The sequence below is a fragment of the Epinephelus lanceolatus genome, chromosome 10 (genome assembly GCF_041903045.1).
Source record: "Epinephelus lanceolatus isolate andai-2023 chromosome 10, ASM4190304v1, whole genome shotgun sequence".
In the NCBI taxonomy this organism is placed as follows: domain Eukaryota; kingdom Metazoa; phylum Chordata; class Actinopteri; order Perciformes; family Serranidae; genus Epinephelus; species Epinephelus lanceolatus.
Window position 1 is genome coordinate 14,675,926 of NC_135743.1, and position 19,629 is coordinate 14,695,554.

Consider the following 19,629-nt stretch of genomic DNA (forward strand, 5'->3'; position numbering starts at 1 on the left):
ATGGCCTGGATGCAGTACTGTTGCTGTGGTTTAACATGCACACACACACATACACACACGTAGGCTGCGTAAAACGCTCCCTGAACAACTCTTGCATACATAATATAATTTTCTGTCTTCTTTCACACACATCCTCTATACATAGGCTATATGAGTCAGTGAGTATGCTCTCTGGCTCGCTACTGTTTGCTCCCTCGCTCGCATTATCTCCCTGCCTCCCTTCCCCCACTCTCTTTCAGTGACACAGAAAAACTAACGCCGCCCCCTCCCTCTTTGCTCGCCTCCTCCTGCCCCCCTTTCTCTGATGGCAGACAAACACCATACTCTTTTTACTCTCCATTATATCTCCAATTTGCATTTCTCGGTCAAATCTCCCAGAGAGCATCTCCATCAGCAGCCTCTCATCACTTCCATCATGTTCTCCTCTGCTACCTCGTCACTGAATCAGTGCTGATGCTGTCCTGCAGCCTCCACTGAAAGCTGGTTTTGCCTAAAAATCCATTGCATGCTGCTTCTCCCCACCACCACCACCACCTCTCTATTCATTGTTCACTCCATCTCTCACCCTCCCTCCTGTTTCTCTCAGCATCACTCCCTGGGAACCCACTTTTTTCCCCCTCCTCAGTATTTCATGTTGATTCTCCCTGCATCTCCCCTCTCCCCATATTCATCTCTGTGTGCTTATTCGCTTCTCTTACTCTAATTTTATATGCATCTCTGCCTCACATGAGCTCTCAGCACATCGCAGCCTTAACTGTGCTGTCATAGGCAGGAGTTTTGCAACCAACCTGTGAGTGGATTTAAAAAAAAAAAATCTCTTTTCACTATTATTCAGTGCACACAGTTGGCTGCATTTTGACTCTTTTCTCTCAGTAATCTGGTCAGGGTTCAGTGTGGTAGTCTGGATGCAGATTGGTCAGGTTGATGGGGAGTGTGCGTGGACTGTTGGTGGGGGTCGGCGTTAGAAGTGTGCCTCAGTATGAAGTGAGTGAGGGGGTTAGACCCCGCTAATCCCCAGTAACAGATTAATTATCTTTGGGCAATATCGTGTTGCTGCCGTGTTGTGAAGTCGCTTGGGCGTTAAGCTACATAGGGCTACAATGCAACGATAAAGGGTCCCTTAGGGGTGTCTCCTCAATCTTAATCCCTCTCTCTCTCTAACTCACGCGCTCTCTCTCTCTCTCTCTCTCTCTCTCTCTCTGTCTCTCTCACTCACTCGCTCTCACTGAGAGCGCCTCTCTCATCCATCAACACAAGCACCTCTCCACTGTCACCAGACAACCATACACTTATTGGCTATTTAATATTTCAATAAGTGCAAGAATTATTGGCTCATTTTTTTCCCCCTTTCTCCCCATTTTGACACATTTTTGGCATGTCTCCAAGCTGTGTTTTTCAGGATGATGTTTTTTCAAGAGCATCAAGCGTTGATGGCTGGCAGTATACCTCTTTGAGTGGGTAAATATTTCACGGACACCGGCGGAAGAGACGAGACGAGAAGGAGAGAGGAAACCTCCCAACACAACCGACAGAGGTAAGAGGCTGATCCTTCTCTGCTATCGATTTGTGTGAAGATTAATCATCAAATGAAAAATGATTTAAATGCAAATTACACCACATCACAGCGTTGTGCTAATTTGGATTCATGCTTATATTTTCAAACATGTTTAATAGATGTTCATGAAGCCATCACACCATGCTGCCAAGATGGATCCATGCTTATATTTCCAAGTATCACACCCAGTGAGAAGGATGAATCTTCTCCATTTGACATTTGTAGAATAAGATGCTGTTACAGTTTAATTGCACCCAGTTTTATTTGTCTCACAATTCCTCTTGATGCTTTTTTTTTTTGGATTCTTTGTTTTAATCTGCAGGATAATTCAATATTTTGTCCTGCATTGGTTTGTCAGTTGGGTCAGTAGTGTGGAAGCGTTTTGTCACCATCAACTTGTCATGCTGGACTCTTGCACACATCAAAGCACTGATTCGCTCTGACTTACTGACTATGAGCTGCACTCACTTACCTTCGGTCAGCTGCACTCACTTTGAAGGTTCATTGTTGCGGAGCTGAATTTTTGCAGATGAATGTGAAGTGCAAATTTAATTCTTCTTTTTCACTGTCTGTAGATAAAGGTAACTTTGCACCCATCACAAAGATGTTAATTAATTTCTCCTGGCTGATGCAGTGTGTCATGAAGCTGTAATGTCATAAATTGCAGTCATTAAGGTTGTTGTTAAGAGGTTGTTAGACGACCACTCAGGCTTTAATGTGAACCATAACAGATTTTATGAGGCAAATTGAATATGTGCTTCATTTCAGCAGCAAAAGGACCTCATTAATTATATCTCCTGCTCAGGAGCGATTGTTGTAAAAAGATGCAGGTGGAGATGAATTTCCTGTGCTCGAGATGATTTTAAATTCAGCTGACAGAGATGCTTCAGCCTTGTTCTCATTAGCTGCCTCACAAAATGGCCCTTTTCTTTACATTCAGACATCATGGAGTCTCATATCACGCAAGTGGTTTCATTCTCTGTGTCATCTGAGCTCCGTGTAGACTGAACACACCAAAATCATTCCCACTTTTTTTGTCTTCAGAGCTCACAGGCGGGTGAGAGTCGGTGGTTTCTTTGCCACCTCGCTCCTCGTCGCTCCCTTTTTTTTTTTCTTTTCCTCTCCACCGACTGAGCTCAAAATCACATTTATTTGGCTTCACTTATGCAATGGTAACAGGCATGATAACAAGCTGGCAGGAGACATCACGTCAACTTGAGGCTTCCTATCTGTGACAACTGCTGAGTAACTGCTGCTCCAGAGGACTGTAAACCCCCCCCCTCGCCCCCATCAGCACCTCATTAGGTTGCCTCAATAACTTTCTGGGTTGCAGGGGAGTCCTACCTGAACTTTGACCTGGTGTCCGTCACCACTGTGCGTTTCTTCTTCATGCATCTAGAATTGATTTAGTGTGAGAAGTGATGTCAAAGTAAGACAGATAAGCTGCTGTCATGCTGGTCATTTCTTTGTCTGTGTAATAATTGTGGGGTTTATATGGTGTAGTCTGCGTCCTTTTAGCTTCACAGTGAAAATCATTATTAGTGCAGTTTGCCGTCCATCAAAAGAAATGCTTTTCTATATAGACCCACTTTAATGGTGGCGGTGATCACAACAGGTAGACTGATTCTCCTTTAATTGTGGAATTGGCCCATCACTTGATTATTATGCCTCTCAAAAAGCTTTCACCCCATCCAGAGTCTGATAAATGCACCTCATAGACCTGCCTCACAGCTCCTGTAATACATCTAATCTAATAAAGTCACTCAAGATAAATGGTCATGAAGGAATGCATAAACACAACAGTCTGTTTACACTGCTGATGTGTGGTGGACGGATGCAACTCCTCGCGGCGTGTGTAAACCATTATGTTCAGCGCAGTTTTAATAAGGGAAATGGAGTGTTGGCAATGATTTGATTTGTGACAGTTGGGCTGCTGGAACCATTAAGGTGAACAGGCTTATTGTAATGGGCTTACAGCGGCCCTGTCTGGCCTGTGGGCGAGCTGTTAACTTGTTCTGAGCCATAAACGCCCCAAATCTGAATGGGGAAATTGTCTGGCGTTGAATATGACATGTGGCTAAATTTAAACTTTTATCATGCCCAGTATTAACCCAATTATGTGCAGTGGGTTGTGAATCAATGGGGATAGTAAAGAGCCTCAGCAGTGTGGAATACTGCGCCGATTGAAAGTTGTGTAACATCTGCGTTGAAAGATAATAAAAGCCTTTCATTCAGAATCTATCTGACATTACTGGATCCTGTTAGAATCAAATGCAGAATAGTATCTGCCTATAATATCAGCATTGAGCTCAGCTGTATAACCCTTTGTATTTTAGTATTGTAGCCGTTGTTGTGAATGCCTCTGCTCTGTTCCCCCTCTCTTGAGCTGTCTTAAAACACTCCTTTCTTAAACAGTAAAGCTCTGATGGTCTCTTAATCTGGGCAGCCGGTATCAGAAGCCTACCAGGCTCCCGTCTCGCCCTCTGTTCCCCCTCTGCTCTGTCATTGTAATGAGGATTCCAGTGTATGTTTTGGCTAACCGGATTTGCCCTTTGTATTTACCCTACTTTCTCCCTCTTGGCCGGCTTTAGTGAGCAGTGGCTGACGATGCAGTCAAATATATCGCTCTATGTATGATAGTCCTCTTGATGCCATGTATAATATTCCTCTCCTGCATATACTCGACCAAGAAGACCTCTTCAAAGACACCGTATATCCCCTATATAATCCATGCTGCTCCTATAGCAGATACCCTTTTCATAAGGTCGGAGAGGTCGGTGTATCAGCCATTTGTTACATATAGTCATGTAATCTCTCTGTGTTCAAGGCAGAAAGCGCTCACGCTGCTGCTAACGATTATTATTATTCATCTGTTGATAGGTTTTTCAGTTAGGCGATAAATTTGTGCTACGTATGGTCAAAAATTGTTAAGAAACAGCATCTGGCAACATGTCCAGGGCCCAAGGTTACATCTTGAATTTGAATTATTTGTCCGACCAACAGTGCGAAAACCTAAATCTATCCAATTTAACAGTAGGGCTGAATGATTTGGAAAAAATATCTAATTGCGATTATTTTTGACTGATAATGCTATTGCAATATGATGAAGGTTGCAATGGTTTACTGTGAAAACCGTATATCATAGTATGAAAATTGACAGTTATCATATTGTATACATTTGCTTATCTATGGTTTTGAAAAAAAATGCAATTGAACGTACAGTTTCATCACATGTGCATCTCCTTCCTTCCTTTACTGCATGTCAGACTTTTTACATATACTGCCATAACAAAATGGTGTCAAGTCTCTTCCTTTAAGGGTCATTTCAACTGATAATAATAATTGTGTAATGTCATGCACCATGATACAATGATACCACGAATCTTAAATATTTCGACTGTTATCTTAGGGTGAATGAAAAACTTACACCGTTGTTACCCTAGGTGTGGGGTGTTTTTTTTTGTTTGTTTTTTTTTTGTTAGTATCTGTGCCAGGCAGATTTTTTTTAAGTCTGTGGAATATTGTTTACAGGCTGGGACATCTCTGCAGCACCACAATACTTTATTTAACATTTATATTTTGCCTTTAACATTTATTGCGCCTCCTGAAATTTGGATCTTGCACTAGTCCATATTGTGGTTTTTGATAAAATTCCTATTAATTCAACCCTGTTTAAGATAATATCAAACAAAGAACATAATTTTGCTTGCTTAAATGATTAACAGAATTGCTGGATATTTATTTTCTGTAGATGGTCTGACTAAACAATTAATTGACACAATGTTTGAGCTCTGAACACATCACATGCTCAACAAAAAAAAGTGTTTTCTGTCTCAAAAATGCTAAACTAAAGATTGGGACAGGTAAAGCTTGTAACAAGTTTATTCATTCATGTTTAGTTTAATTTATCTGATATGGACATCACAATAGCATTAAAATCGTACATATATGCACAAGAACCAGATGTGCTGTGTTTAGTGTTTGTAGTGAAATGTTAATTTGCAGCACCTGTCCACAGGAGGCATTTTAAAAGTTAAATTAGTAAAAAAAAAAAAAAGAATACATTTGCAAATACACTGACGTCCACACAAAATACACAAGGAACTGATTTAAGATCAGTAAAGCCATAAATCAAAAACCAGAACAGCACACTTACTTCAGCCTCTACTCTGAGTGAGTTGAAGTGCTTTACACTCCCAAGAGCATGTTTCAGTTAACTATGGCTGACATTTTGACCCTTACTTTGCTCAGGTGATTTCTCTTCATAAACTGTCTCCACTGAGCCTGAATGGAGGAGGGACACAGCAGCTGTAGAGCTCGCAGTGGCCTCCTCTCTCAGGAAGTCCTTCACCCTTTCTCCCCCTCTCTCCTCTGCTCTTAACTCACCTCACATCCTGGTTGCTCTGACCCTTCCTTCCTTCCCTCCCGCAGGGTGGAGGAGGGGGACCAGTGGCAGTAGAAAATGGCTGCCATGACAACGGTGCCCAGCTATACCCCCTCACTGTGGGTGAGAGTGTGTCACGCCCTCCCCCGGCTGGACCTCACCATGCAGATGAAGGACAACATCTTTGTCCCTGACAGCTGGGAGTACCAGCAGGTAACCGACACCTGCCACACCACATGCTGCACTGTAACCGTCCAATCTGAGGTGCCACGTTGCATAATCATTACAGCCCTGTTGCTCCATTTGTAGTTATAAATGTTCAGGTATGTTCTGCTACAATTAAGCGACTGCTTGATGGGCAATTTGCTCGACATCACACTTTAAATTGCTCCATAAACCCCTGAATTATGATGGCATTTACAGACCTTTAAAACACCTCTTCATGCCAGCTCATTGACCTAATTATTGGTGGGAAGATTGCACTAGACCCCTCCAAGAGACCCTTAGCTCATCATATCTAATCTACATTTTCTACCTTGCTTTAGATGTTGCAATGCTCCTCTAAACTGTCACCCGCACCTCTGCCTCTGTGCATGCAAACTGTAGATATTTTATTGCTGTCGGGGAGCGCGTGGTCCTCTAGCAGGTTTCCACAGCTGCTGCTGCCTGCACGTTCCTGCACTGTGCAGGTACTGCTGCAAAATGGCAAGGTTTCATCCTTCGTCTCCTTCAACAGGCTCTCATACAAAACGCTCCAGCCAGCCAGCAGTGTCTCACAGTGCGTGTTTGTGACTTCTCTGCGGTACAAAGAGGAGGAGGAGGGGACACACACACAAATTATCCTGCAGAACAGAAAGACAAAAGAGACTGAAAGTGCTCTGAGAGGGAGAATGAGAGAGGGAATGAGTAATGCGAGGAGGTTGCTGAACAGAAGACCGGGCAGAGAGAGAGAGAGAGAGAGAGAGAAATAGAGAGTGGGAGTGAGAGAGAGTGGCAGTGAATGTATTTAAGTAGGTCACAGATTATTAATAGAGATTCAGTGGTGTGGATAGAAAGAAAGAGAGGGGAGAGAGTGGGGGAGAGAGCGGGAGTGGGAGCGAGGGAGAGCGTGGGGAAAGAGGGGTTGGGTGGAGAGGAGCGATGGGGAGGGGCTTTGGAGAGCAGGAGGTGAGACGGAGGGAAGGTGGAGGAATGGGGAGTGACAGACGGGCAGATGGATAAAGGATAATACTGTAGATATGTGTGGGAGCAAAACACGTTTCAGTAATGTTGACTTTGTGACATGGAGTCTGATCAAAAGCAGAGTCTGATATGGCTTAGTGACATTAATATTCACTGTGGTGCAGATCAGGGATTGATGGGTTAAAGCCTTTGGAATAAGTATAAACTGGTCAAGAGTCAAATTAATTGCGTTAAATTTGCCTCTCTGATAATGTATGTTTACATATAGTGTGTATATCTGCGTCCTTGATTTTTGCTGCCTCTCCGAAGCACACAGTTTATATTCTCATACCTTTTTAATCACCATCTCCTGCTGCTTAATGGGGGCGGGACAATGTGACAAGCCATGGAATTTAACAGGATTAGTTGGTATTTTACTCTCTCAAATGGCTCGTCTCCACTTGTAAAAATGGAATTAAAGTGCCATTTTTCACATTCACTGACTCATACCTTTCTCCTCCTCCTCTTCCTCCTCTCTCCCAGACTCTGCTGGTTCTGTCCAGTTTATCAGCCATCGCTCTCGTCATCTCCCTCTTGGTGGTCCTCTCCTTCCTCATACACTACTGCTGCTGTCACCGTGGTGACCGGAGCGAGGGCTCGGAGGAGGAGGAAGAGGATGAAGATGCCAGCACAGGTCACGGTTACAGCGGGAAGAAGGGGCGGGGCATCTGCTGCGTCACGTGGGTGGCAGTGGCGGCTGTCACGCTGTGCTGGTGAGAATGAGGATCCAGACGTCATTATCAACCACACAGCTTTTATTCATTTTAAAACAACAAACCCAAATTGCCTTTTAGCAGTGGTGGGAGAAGTATTCCGATCTTTTTCTTCCTGCATTTAAAATCTTACTTCAAACTGTTGTATGTAACTCTGGAGAAGGAGAGGTGATTGTTGAGGTCGCCAAATACAAATGCTTTGAGTTAATGGTTCGATCCGGCTGCCAGCTACTTTACAGATTATGATTTTACGATCTTTTAGAATATGATACATTGCAGTAGTATAAAAAATCCAGCAGAATATAAAGCAGTCAACCAGCTGCACTTAAATCAGCAACAGCTATGACAATATCACAATTACAGGATCCATTTGTGATATTTAAAGTACAGCCTTGCTGATGGACTTTAACTCAGAGTATTTTCATATTGTGGTATTTCTAAGATCTGAATGCTTCTTCCACCACTTATTATTAGCTTGTTAACACTGATGCATCAGAGCATAAGTAGCATTTTAGTGTTTGATAGCTGGCCAGCTAGGTTTAAGTTTAATCTGGTGGTTCCCTAGTTAGGGCTCAGCCCCGCCCACTGGGTCATGAGATAAATCTGAGGGGATGTGAGATGATTAGTGGTGTAGGTAAGACGATAAAACAAAGTAGTGATACAGGAATCTGTATTCATGTGTTGAACTTCTTTGCTTTGAATGTGAAATATTGGAACATTTTATCTTCTTGAGTGTAAAGAAAGAGTAATTTACAGTAATTGCCGAGCAATTTGGGAAAGTTAAACAATAAAATCAGGAGTCATGTCTCGACTGTAGCTGGAGCCAGTACCTAGTTAGCTTAGCTTAGCTTAGCCTAAAAACTGGAAACAGAGGGGAACAGCTAGCCGGGCTCTGTCAAAAGGTAGGAAAGCCTCCTAACAACACCTTTAAAGCTCACTAAGTAACACATATTTTTACTGTGTTACTTTTGGACGGAGCCAGGCTAGCTCTTTCCCACTGTTTCAGGTCTTTATGCTAAGCTGTGCTAAGCTAAGCTGTAGCTTCGTATTGACCCTACTGACACAACAGTGGCATTGCTCTTCTCGTCTATTTCTTCATAATAAGCATATTTATAAATGAAAGGGAGAAAAAAAAATAAAGGGAGAATTCAGCAAAAGAGTCAAAAGTAAAAAAATCTTGGAAACCACTTGTTTAAAGGTTCTGTATATGACATTCAGAGCACTAATGCAGCGGCAAATCACTGTTTGCTATGTGATGATATAGTGGAGCGATGGCGTCCTGAGCAGAGAATGAAGTCACGCTTCCTCTGTGTATTTTATTATACCAACTTCTCTGATCTGTATTGTGGTAGACAATCTGGCCACACGCGCATCCTAGTGCATCTGAGTCCCTGTGTGTGTATCTCACTGGCTCGCTAATCGTCCCCACTTTACAATATCGTCATATGGCAATCACAGCTGATAACCAGTGTTGGGGTCGTTATTCAAATAAAGTAATGTATTACACATTAGTCGTTACTTTTAAATAGAGAAATACTTGTCATTACTGCGCAGCATGGCTTAAGGGGCATTGTCATGTAATTGCAAGTTAACAAAAAATGTATTAAACCTTGCACATGCCCACATATCAGCCCGAAACAACAATCAGGAGAATCAAAAGGCAGTAGGCTATAATTGCCTCAAAATAAACCTATATCAATATGTAAAAGAGGTTTGGCTTCATTACACCTCATAGCACAAATAATAATGGCATCAAAATAATAAATCAGTAGGCCTAAAGAAAATAACGTAAGAGACGAGCCTTGCTTACACCATTAGGTGATGAAAGACTTAAAGGGGAAAAAAACAACTTTAAATGGTGTATGAATGGTATTTAATGGGCCTTGTAGTAGACTAGTCCAGCTTATTTGATGTGTCAACACTTAAGCAGCTGTTATACCTCATAAGGAGGAGATCCTAAAATCATTTTTAGACAACTTTTTCCTCCTTGGAGTCGGGACAAGACTGAAAAGCCTCTTCACAGGCACGCTTGATGATGTTGCTGTTGTCAACACTTTTCATTTTATTCCATCTGCAGATAATTGAAGAACTGGTCTAATGCAAGTAACGACATAATTGTTTGATTATTAACTGTAATGTGATTACAGAATTAAGAACAGTAACATGTTACCTTACTGCTTCACTGACAAATATAATGTGATTACAGAAACACGTTACTGTAATGCTACTTAGTCATTTCTGTAATGCTACTGTAACGCCTTACACCCAACACTGCTGATAATACTGTCTTGATCCACGGTGGTGGAATGATGACACAGAGTGACCATTAGCTCTATTAGCACTGTTGCTGTTGTTAGTGCTGTCGCCCTGTTAGCACAGGTAGCTGCTAACCACCAGCTCATTACCTCCATGTTGAGAACTGTGTGCAGGCAACCCTGGCTCTGACTCTGGATCAAAGATATGCTCTGAATGTCACATACAGCTCCTTTAATCTTTAAAAGTGCACTGCATTTCATAAGCTTATCTTATGTTTTTTTTTTTTTTTGGTAAAACCTTAACTGTAAAGTAACAAGTAACTAGCTGTCAGATAAATGCATCACAAAGTCCATTATTTCCCTCTGAATTGTTGAAGTATAAAGTAACGTATGCTAGAAATACAAGTAAGTAAAGTTACAAGTACCTTAAGGTTTTGCGTAAAGGGACAGTTCACCCCCAAATCAAAAACACATTTTGTTCCTCTTACTTTTAGTGGTATTTAAGATTGTTTTGGTGTGAGTTGCAGAGTGTTGGAGATATCAGCCGTAGAGATGTCTGCATTCTCTCAAATATTATGGAACTCATGGATGAGCCTCTTGTCCATGAGTAGATGCATGCTTCCTTCTGCGTAGTGATGTGGTTAGTTCCTACATGAAACTGCTCACAGCAAGGTCTGTGGATTATCTTGAGTAACCAGGTCATGATTTCTGTAAAGAGACATTGCTGTTGAGTTTTTAAAATGTATTTTTTGGCACTTTGAGCACCACAAGCTGAGTGCCATCTAGTTCCATTATATTTGACAGAAGGCAGACATCTCTACAGCCGATATCTCCAACTCTAAATTAGTAAAAAACTAAACTCACACTAAAACTATCTAGACTGATAAATAGCACTCAGGCAAAAAGAGAAATATGTACTTTTGATTTTGGGGTGAACTGTCCCTTTAAGTAAAAGTACTTTTATTTGGAACAGCACCAAGGCTGTGAATCACAAGTTGTCATCCTCGCCATCGTCATGTGCTTTTTAGTCTCTCACACAGTCACCAATGTCACCGGAGAGGGGAGGAGGCCCGGATGACAGCTGATGGTCACGTTAAGTTGCTGTTTACCGACCACAGGCCTGTGACAGCTCTGTGCGTGTTAGTTAGTGTGTGTATTTCAGCGGTTTCCTCATCACTGTGTGCGTGGGGATGATCTCAGCTCGCCCACCAGCAGTCATTTACCCACCGGTGTTCCCTTCAGATCTGGTGACCATGCAGTCATTAAGTCAGTACATTCCCGATGTACATTATGTAGAAATTGTGCTTGACATCTGTCCAGGACACTTTTGTGTAGTGGAAGTCACTGAGGGGAAGCTCGGCTGCCCGTCAGACCTTTTAAATCTAAAGCTAGAGGAGCAGCTGTGTGCTGTGATAAAATTATAGTGCAATTTAATGCTTCAGCAGTGCTTGTTATTATATTCCAGTCCATTCCCCATGAGGTTATATGTACTGAGACTGTATTGTTATATCACAGAACATAATGTACCGGGGATCTGATTTCAGTTGTCATAATGATGTCGTCATATACAGACTGTAGGTTGATGCGGCTCGTGTCTCCCCCTTATGGCTCGTAATGTAATGTAATGTACCCGTCTCCTCCTCTGATGCTCCACACAAGGACTTCCTGCGCTAGACAGGATGAAAAAATAATGCAGCAGTTTACCTCTTGAAAATATTTCATGTGACACCCTTTCCTCCAGATGGTGGCCCTTTTGTCACAAGTACAAAAACAGTCATTTGAAATGCAGCTGCATTAGACGGCGTTCACATTTGGCAGCTTGAAATGCAAAGCACACACAGACGAAGACACACATTCCTCCTTTTCCCTTTCCCCCTGCTTTCTAATCTGGGTCACATACTTTGTGGGAGATTGGGTCATACCATTCCTCTCGGGTTTGAGGGGATTTGACGAACATCTGGCCCGAGCCTTAATCTGAATATTTGAATAACAGAAAGATGTGTAAACATGACGCTATGTTTAACATTTCGAATATTTTCCTTGCTGAAGCTTAACTGTGCAGTGCAAAGAGTCAGCTTTTTTTCTTCCATCATCTGTTTATTCCTTCCCCTGCGCTCCACTGTTGGTATGCTCATCCAGAGCACACATATCCCATCCTCTCCAGCTCTATCTCCTTGTGTCACATTCATTTAAAATGTACATACACACTGAATTAAACATCACATTTATGCCACTGCTATCTGTCCTACTACACCCCTCTCCCTCGCACACACATGCACACACCTTCCCACAATGTTTTCATGTTGCCTTTTTTCTCTCCCTTTGCAGTGTTGCCATAGGCATCGGTTTCTATGGCAACAGCGAGGCTAATGATGGGATGTATCAGTTGACCTCGTCTCTTCTCACAGCCAATTATACGCTAGCTTCCATCGATCTGCTGGTGAGTGCTGCAAGTCAGCGAGTAAACTGTCATGCAGAATACCTAACCTGTGTGTGTGCGTGTGTGTATGTGTGTGCACATGTGTGTGCGTGTGTGCATGTGTGTGTGAGAGAGAGAGTGTGGTCTGCAGAGAGAGGGAAAGAAAATCAGATACAAACTTGTGTTTTTATCGATCTCCCTGTGGTCAGACAGTGGTTTATGTGTCAGACTGCCAAATGTCCTCTTCCCTCTGCAGAAGATGCAGGTCAGGAGAGCTACTGTAATATGGATAACAATATAAATCTGAGTTAATCGGTTCCACTCATGTCTGTTCATAAAATATAAACTACCATATCATTTATTAAAATTACAGCAGGAGGTCTTTGACCCTCATAAAGCAACAGCATTTGACCCATTTGAAAAGAGTGAACATGCAGAGAGTGGACAGAATCATATTTAGAGTCAGTTGATATTTAATTTAAACATTAATTCGCTAAAAGTGAAGAATAACACACATTTATCAAGAAACTTACTCCCACATGTAACTGGATGTTGTGTCAGAGCAGGAATATTCCATCAGTGACAAAGATTTACCCCAGTGCTTCCTAAATTCTTTAAAACATGGCATCTCTAGTGACTTTGTTTTTCATGGCAGCAACCTGCAACGTGCAGACATATGCAACCTTTTCAGCTGTGAACAAAACCATCAAACTCTATCAAATGATTTTATTCTAACAAAATAATAGAACAAAAAAAGAAAGCATTGTTTTAAAACATAAGAAACATATCAACAAATATTAAGTGAGATAAAAGGCCTGTCCTCAAACATGCTGTCGCTCAGTGAAAAAGATGTCAGCGATTTACGTTCTGTCTTGCTGTGCAGATGTACAAACGAGTGTTAAACTAAAAAAGATAAATTGCACAAATGAAGTCATGCACTGATTTTGTTTTTTGTTTAAATTTATACTATACAGGCAGCGTTGGATGCTGCATGTGTCGCCAGCAACAGTGAAGGCAAATGGATTCACTCTTGTTGCTATATTTGCAGTTTTTTGGTGCTGTGTTGGCAATTTATGTAGCTTTCTCTTGGATGCATGCTGCTTGTGGTCTAGTACCTGGTCACTACCTTTTTATAAACCTGCGACATCACCTGCGCTCTGTCACACACTTAGAGTGGGTCGTACGTGATGTTTAAGGGGGATTACTTTTGTATGAGTCTATATACGCCCTTGTTTTTTTAATGAAAATCCTGCATAGTGTATCTTTAACTCTTTTATCTGCTGATAGCTTTCTCTGGCAGATAATATGATGAGACGAGATGAGATAAGATAAAATAGGACAAGCCTTTATTGTCTCTGACATTCGAGAGAACACAGGTGACACGGACACGCACATGTACATCCATACACCCCAAGAGTATTGAACAATGCCCTCGACCAAGTAGTACACAGATGCCCTACCTAAAGCGACTGCACAAAATTATTGCATAAGTGCCCTACACGTAGTAATTGCTCAGATGCCCTGAACAAGGTTATTTCACAGCAAATGCCCTACGTCACATTATGGCACGGATGTCCTACGCCAAAATATTACATATCCCTTCCCTCCCATCACACCCCTACACATACACACAGCTCACAGTTCGCTCACCTGTACCTTCTGCCTGAGGTTATCAGCTCATACTCCTTATGAAGGATGTTGTTTGGGTCAGTAGTGACAGACCTGGGATCGAAAACCATTTCTTGGATTTTCTTAACATTATAATTGTCTTGTGACATAGTAAACAGGGTTTTTAATACTCTTTTATTGATGTTTAATGCTCTTTTATTCCACTTTTGATTTATGCAAATGAAAATTTGTTTTTGTTTTTAGAAACATACAGTAAGAAAATAAATAAAATAAGTAAATATTGTGTCACACAGCACCCAGTGACCCACTGTGTGATCTAGTGATCAGGTGTTATAGAAATCCTTTAATTTTTTGCAGTATGTTATTCTGCAAAAACATAATTTTTATGAACATTTTATTTGTGTGAAATCTTTAATATCACCAGGAGCCACTGAAATATAGAATTAACAGGAAGATGAATATATTTGTAAAATAAAATATATCTATAGTATTAGAAAAAGTATATGTACAGGAATGAAATAACACTGAGTTGTGAAGCAAAATGAAACCTCATCAGAGAGGAAAAGGAAATTCTGCTGCTGGTAGATGAGGTGTATCAGAGAAATTGTATGATTTGAAGAATTTAGTTTTTTAATATAGCGAGGGGCTTTATTGGAGTTGCATTGATTAGTATTAGTAATAACTGCACAGTATGCACACAGGGATGTGTGTACAGGGATGTAATAGACAGATAAGATATTAGATAATAAGATAAAGGACTCACAAAAAAGCAGCAGCTGCAAATAACAGACTTCAAACTGCTCCGTCCTGAATGTGACAGATAACAAATTATTCATCATGATTCATACAAAAGTGAGTTAGTTAAGTCTGTAAGTAGGAGTAAAAGTAGAGAAGTTGTTCACTTGAAACTTGTGTTATACATTATGAGGGATGCATTAGCAGGCTGAGGAACTGAGCTGACCACAATCTTCTGCTCTTGATCTCCATAACACAGCCACTCTGAGCCAACCACCATTTTATGAGCATTGTCATTTCTATTTTGTGGTTTCCGTTACACTTAACTCCCCTTCACATTCTTCCTTCCTCTTCAAGATTTTTTTTTTTTTTTAACTTTATTTAAATTCCAAAGATTACATGACCTTTCAATAAGTAATATACAGATATTTCAATACAACAATACAATTCCTTCTCAGGTCATTGTAATTTTTTTTTTCTTTTTTAGTTAAAACAAATCTGATAAGCAGTGAACATGCACAGTTACGTTTTAGACTGAGCGTAAACGAGTGTAGCATAAACAGATAACTAGGAAACCAAATAACAAGAGAAAGCCATAAAATTAAAGGGTAAAAAATAAGTAAATAAATAAATAAAAATAAAATAAAAAATTTCAATTATCACTTTCTGGGGTCAGATTGAAAGACAAAGCAGATAACACACTGTAAAGGCATTCAGCATTCTTAGATCCAACTTCTTTCAAAGAGTCCAAAAAGATAGCAAGCTCCTTCAACAGAACATGAAAATGAGGTGTGACAGACATGAATTTACATTTATGTATAAAGTATTTTGCAAGTATAATGATATTGTTTAATAGAAACTCAGTTTTTGCGTTCTCCAAGACAAGACCAAATTGAATATTTTCATAACTTAGGGGTGACAAAGACAAGTTATTTTCCAAGAACCACTGATAAAGATCTTTCCAAAACCTCCTTCCTCTTCAAGATTTCAGACACAATTTCTGGGCTGCAGCTGTCTGTCTCTAGCCCCCTGACCTCGCTGGAGGAGCTCTTTACTGGCAGTAAACCCTTCCTGGTGTCGACGCGGAACTGTCGGAGGTTATCTGAGAACGTCATCAACCTCCTCTCCTCCATCTCCCTGGCTCGGTCCAGTCTGGACACAGGCCTGGGCAATGACAGTATTAGCGGGGCGTCCATCATACCTCTGACCCCGGTACCTCCCTCTGTGGCCCCTACAGTGGTGCCTACCAGCAGCTTGATGCCCAGCCCCTTCTCACCTGGCTGGGCGGCCAACACGCTGATGGTCAACGAGGACTACAGGTGAGGCTGCAGTCCAGATCTCAAGCTTGATTTGAAAACGGACAAGTAGATGTTTAATTTGGATCAAACACACACTGGAAATAGATGTAGTTTTTGAATTGAAATGAACTGCCCAGATTATAGAATATTTTTGACCAGTCATGCATGTTGTTCTGTAGGTGAATTCACTACTCTTCAGTTTACTGCACTGTGCACCACCTGGGTCAGGTAGGAGCTAGCTAGTGGTGCTGCTTATTTAGCAATTACCGCTAGAAATGCTGTCCTGACCCAACAGCTTTGGCGTGAAAACATTATGCCCACCCTCCGGTCCCCCCAAAGTAGTCTCGGTGAATAAGTTGCTCAGTTTTTAGCCCCAAACCCCCTTTAGCACTTAGCTCTCTTAGCTCCGTTATCAGCGTCAGCACAGCTAGTAGTGCTAACATAGACAACAATGCTAAAGGGATTTTGCAGCTCAAAATGAAGCCACTTACTCACCGGGGGCTACTTGAGGGAAAAACCAGAGGGTGGCTAACATAGTTCCGCAGCACTAGGATGGTGTTACTAGCAGTAATCTTCGAATGAGCACTGCCGCTAGCTAGCTCCCACCCAGGTGGTGTGCAGTGCAGAGCAGCCAAGGCTAACGTTAGCTAACCAGTGGAGACCGCAGAGTTGGCGTTGGGCACTTAGTTTCCACAAAACATTAAAATTTCACCACCTCTAAATGGATAGTGTTTTAAAATATGGCTCTAAAGCTTGCTAAGTTAATGGAGCACTGGAGCAAAAAGAAAGGCCTCGTGTTTGACGTCATTTTGTGTTTGTTTTTTGTTTTTTTTCTAAAATTGAACTGGTTAGTTCATCAAAATCAAAATTAACCTTAACTTAGACTTATCCCTAGTCTGGATCTTGTTGTGTATTTCAGATGAATCAACACATATTTAGATACATGGCCCATAATCAAGGGGGTAGGATTCATTTCAACATTGGAGGGGGACGCATATAAAATGAAGGGTTTGGGGGTCCTCCAGCAGAAAATTTAGAACATCAAACACCTAATTTCCTGCATTCTGGTGAATGTTTATGCACCGATTTGTTCCTTTTCTGCATCAATTTATGGTGTAAATGTCTTTAATTTATCGCCTGATAATGCAAAAATGTCATACTTGTTAACAGGAAGTTCACAAATCAACACACTTTATATACACAAACCAAGATTTCAGTTATAAATGAGCATTACATAACTAATGCAGTATTTTCTTGGCTTTAAATGGAGCAGGGTTGTTTTCAAACAGAAAAAACATCCCTTTAATCACTACCAGATAACATTGTTCTTTCCAAGGAACTTCTGAGGAAAACTGTCCAGTAAAATAAAGTAGTACTGTAATATCCTTTTTTTGTTTGTAATCGCTTATCCTGTTGAGGCTCACGATGGCGCTGAAGCCAATATGACATTAGACGAGAGGTATGGTTCACCCTGGATAGGTCACCAGACTGTCACAGGCCCGACTCATAGAGACAGACAGTTACTGTGACATCATATTGATTAATCCCATATTCAACAAGATTTTATATTTTTGGTTGTTAATCAACCACAATTTGTTTTAAGCAACTGAATTAAAAAAGAAACATCCATATTTCCTAATTTTGCACATCATGCTTACAATCAGAAATACAGAAAACAATGTTTACCTCCACACCAACATTGGCAGCGACAGTCATCTTCCTGGGAAATAAGAGTAAAGTTCTTTCCCAGTTGGCCTTGATTGGTAGCTGTTCATGTTCTTTCTCTGTTTATAATCTGACCACCATCAGATAGCTCTGCTTATAAACGTATGTGTTCCTCTTGTGCAAGAAATGATGATTCTTCCAAAGCATGTTTTATGTTTCCAATAAAAATAGATGGCGTAACTCCATTCTTCTACTAACACAATCTGGATTCTTGAGCTTTCCACTTACAAACATACTTTATGCACTAATCCTGATCTGTCAGTTTTCCACTCCAGTGGTTTAACAATGTGGCCGTAAACATGGATTTACCCAGGTGGTCGTAAATATAACTTTTTACAGCTTGTTCAGCAGAAGCATCAAGGGTTAAAATACAACCAATCTATGGGTACATTTTACAGGGATTAGAGTAAAAAGTAATTTTGTAAAGGAACCATTACTTTTTATACCAGGCCCACTTCATCCGTTATCCAAGAATAACCACTGGCAACCATTTTCTTTGTCTTGGAGGATGGAAACTTAAGTAGCATCTAACACACATTCCCAGTCTGCTCCTATAACCATTTCCTATTCTGGCTATTGATGGATTAATGAACGGGCCTACTTGGTAAAGGCCCAGGGCCCCAAAGAGTCAAGGGCCATCCTGGCCTTAACACAAAATGTCACTCAAATTAACTTGAATCAATCAGGAGGAGACTCAAAGGGACATCAAAGAGATATAAATCAACTACAAAGAGACACAAAATGACCACAAAGAGACAATATGACAACAAAGAGACTCAAAATGGCTACAAAGAGACTCAAAATCACCACAGACACAAAATGATCACAAAGAGACACAAATGACTACAGAGAGACTCAAAATGACCACAAAGAGACATAAAGCAATTAAAAAGACATTCAAAATGACCACAAAGAGACAAAAAATGACCACAAAGAGACACCAAATGAACACAAAGAGACACCAAATGAACACAAAGAGACACAAAATGACCACAAAGAGACACAAATGACTACAAAGAGACTCAAAATGACCACAAAGAGACACAAAATGACGACAAAGAGACTCAAAATGACCACAAAGACACACAAAATGACCACAAAGAGACACAAATGACTACAAAGAGACTCAAAATGACCACAAAGAGACACAAATGACCACAAAGAGACTCAAAATGACCACAAAGACACACAAAATGACCACAAAGAGACTCAAAATGACCACAAAGAGACACAAAATGACCACAAAGACACACAAATGACTACAAAGAGACTCAAAATGACCACAAAGAGACATAAAGCACTTAAAAAGACATTCAATATGACCACAAAGAGACACAAAATGACCGCAAAGAGAAGCAAAGCAACTACAAAGAGAATCAAAGTGACAACAAAGAGACACAAAATGACCACAAAGACGTAAAGCAATTTAGAGACACTAAATTACCAGATATAAAAAATGATCATAAAGACATACAAAATGACTACAGAGACACAAACTAATTACAAACTCCAAATGACTAAACAGAGACGTAAAGCAATTAAAAAGAGACTCAAAATGACCACAAAGAGAAACAAAAACACCAGGAAGAGACACAAAATGACCACAGAGACACAAAGCAACTACAAACATACTCAAAATGGCTAAAAAGAGACACAAAGCAATTACAAAGAGATTCAAAATGACCACAAAGAGAC

The 19,629-nt window shown here is 40.8% G+C and overlaps 1 protein-coding gene across 3 annotated transcripts in view; it reads left to right on the forward strand.

Moving 5' to 3' along the window:
* The first annotated feature begins 114 nt into the window (after nt 1–114).
* The window catches only part of ttyh1 (tweety family member 1), a 32,044-nt gene continuing 12,529 nt past the window's right edge, over nt 115–19,629 (forward strand). For all 3 annotated transcript variants that reach the window (XM_033640408.2, XM_033640410.2, XM_033640409.2), the window contains exons 1-5: nt 115–1,534; nt 5,987–6,152; nt 7,644–7,873; nt 12,457–12,568; nt 15,896–16,230. In XM_033640408.2, coding sequence (XP_033496299.1) covers nt 6,018–6,152; nt 7,644–7,873; nt 12,457–12,568; nt 15,896–16,230 — 812 coding nt within the window. In that variant the 5' untranslated portion in view covers nt 115–1,534; nt 5,987–6,017. The remainder of the gene's footprint in view (nt 1,535–5,986; nt 6,153–7,643; nt 7,874–12,456; nt 12,569–15,895; nt 16,231–19,629) is intronic.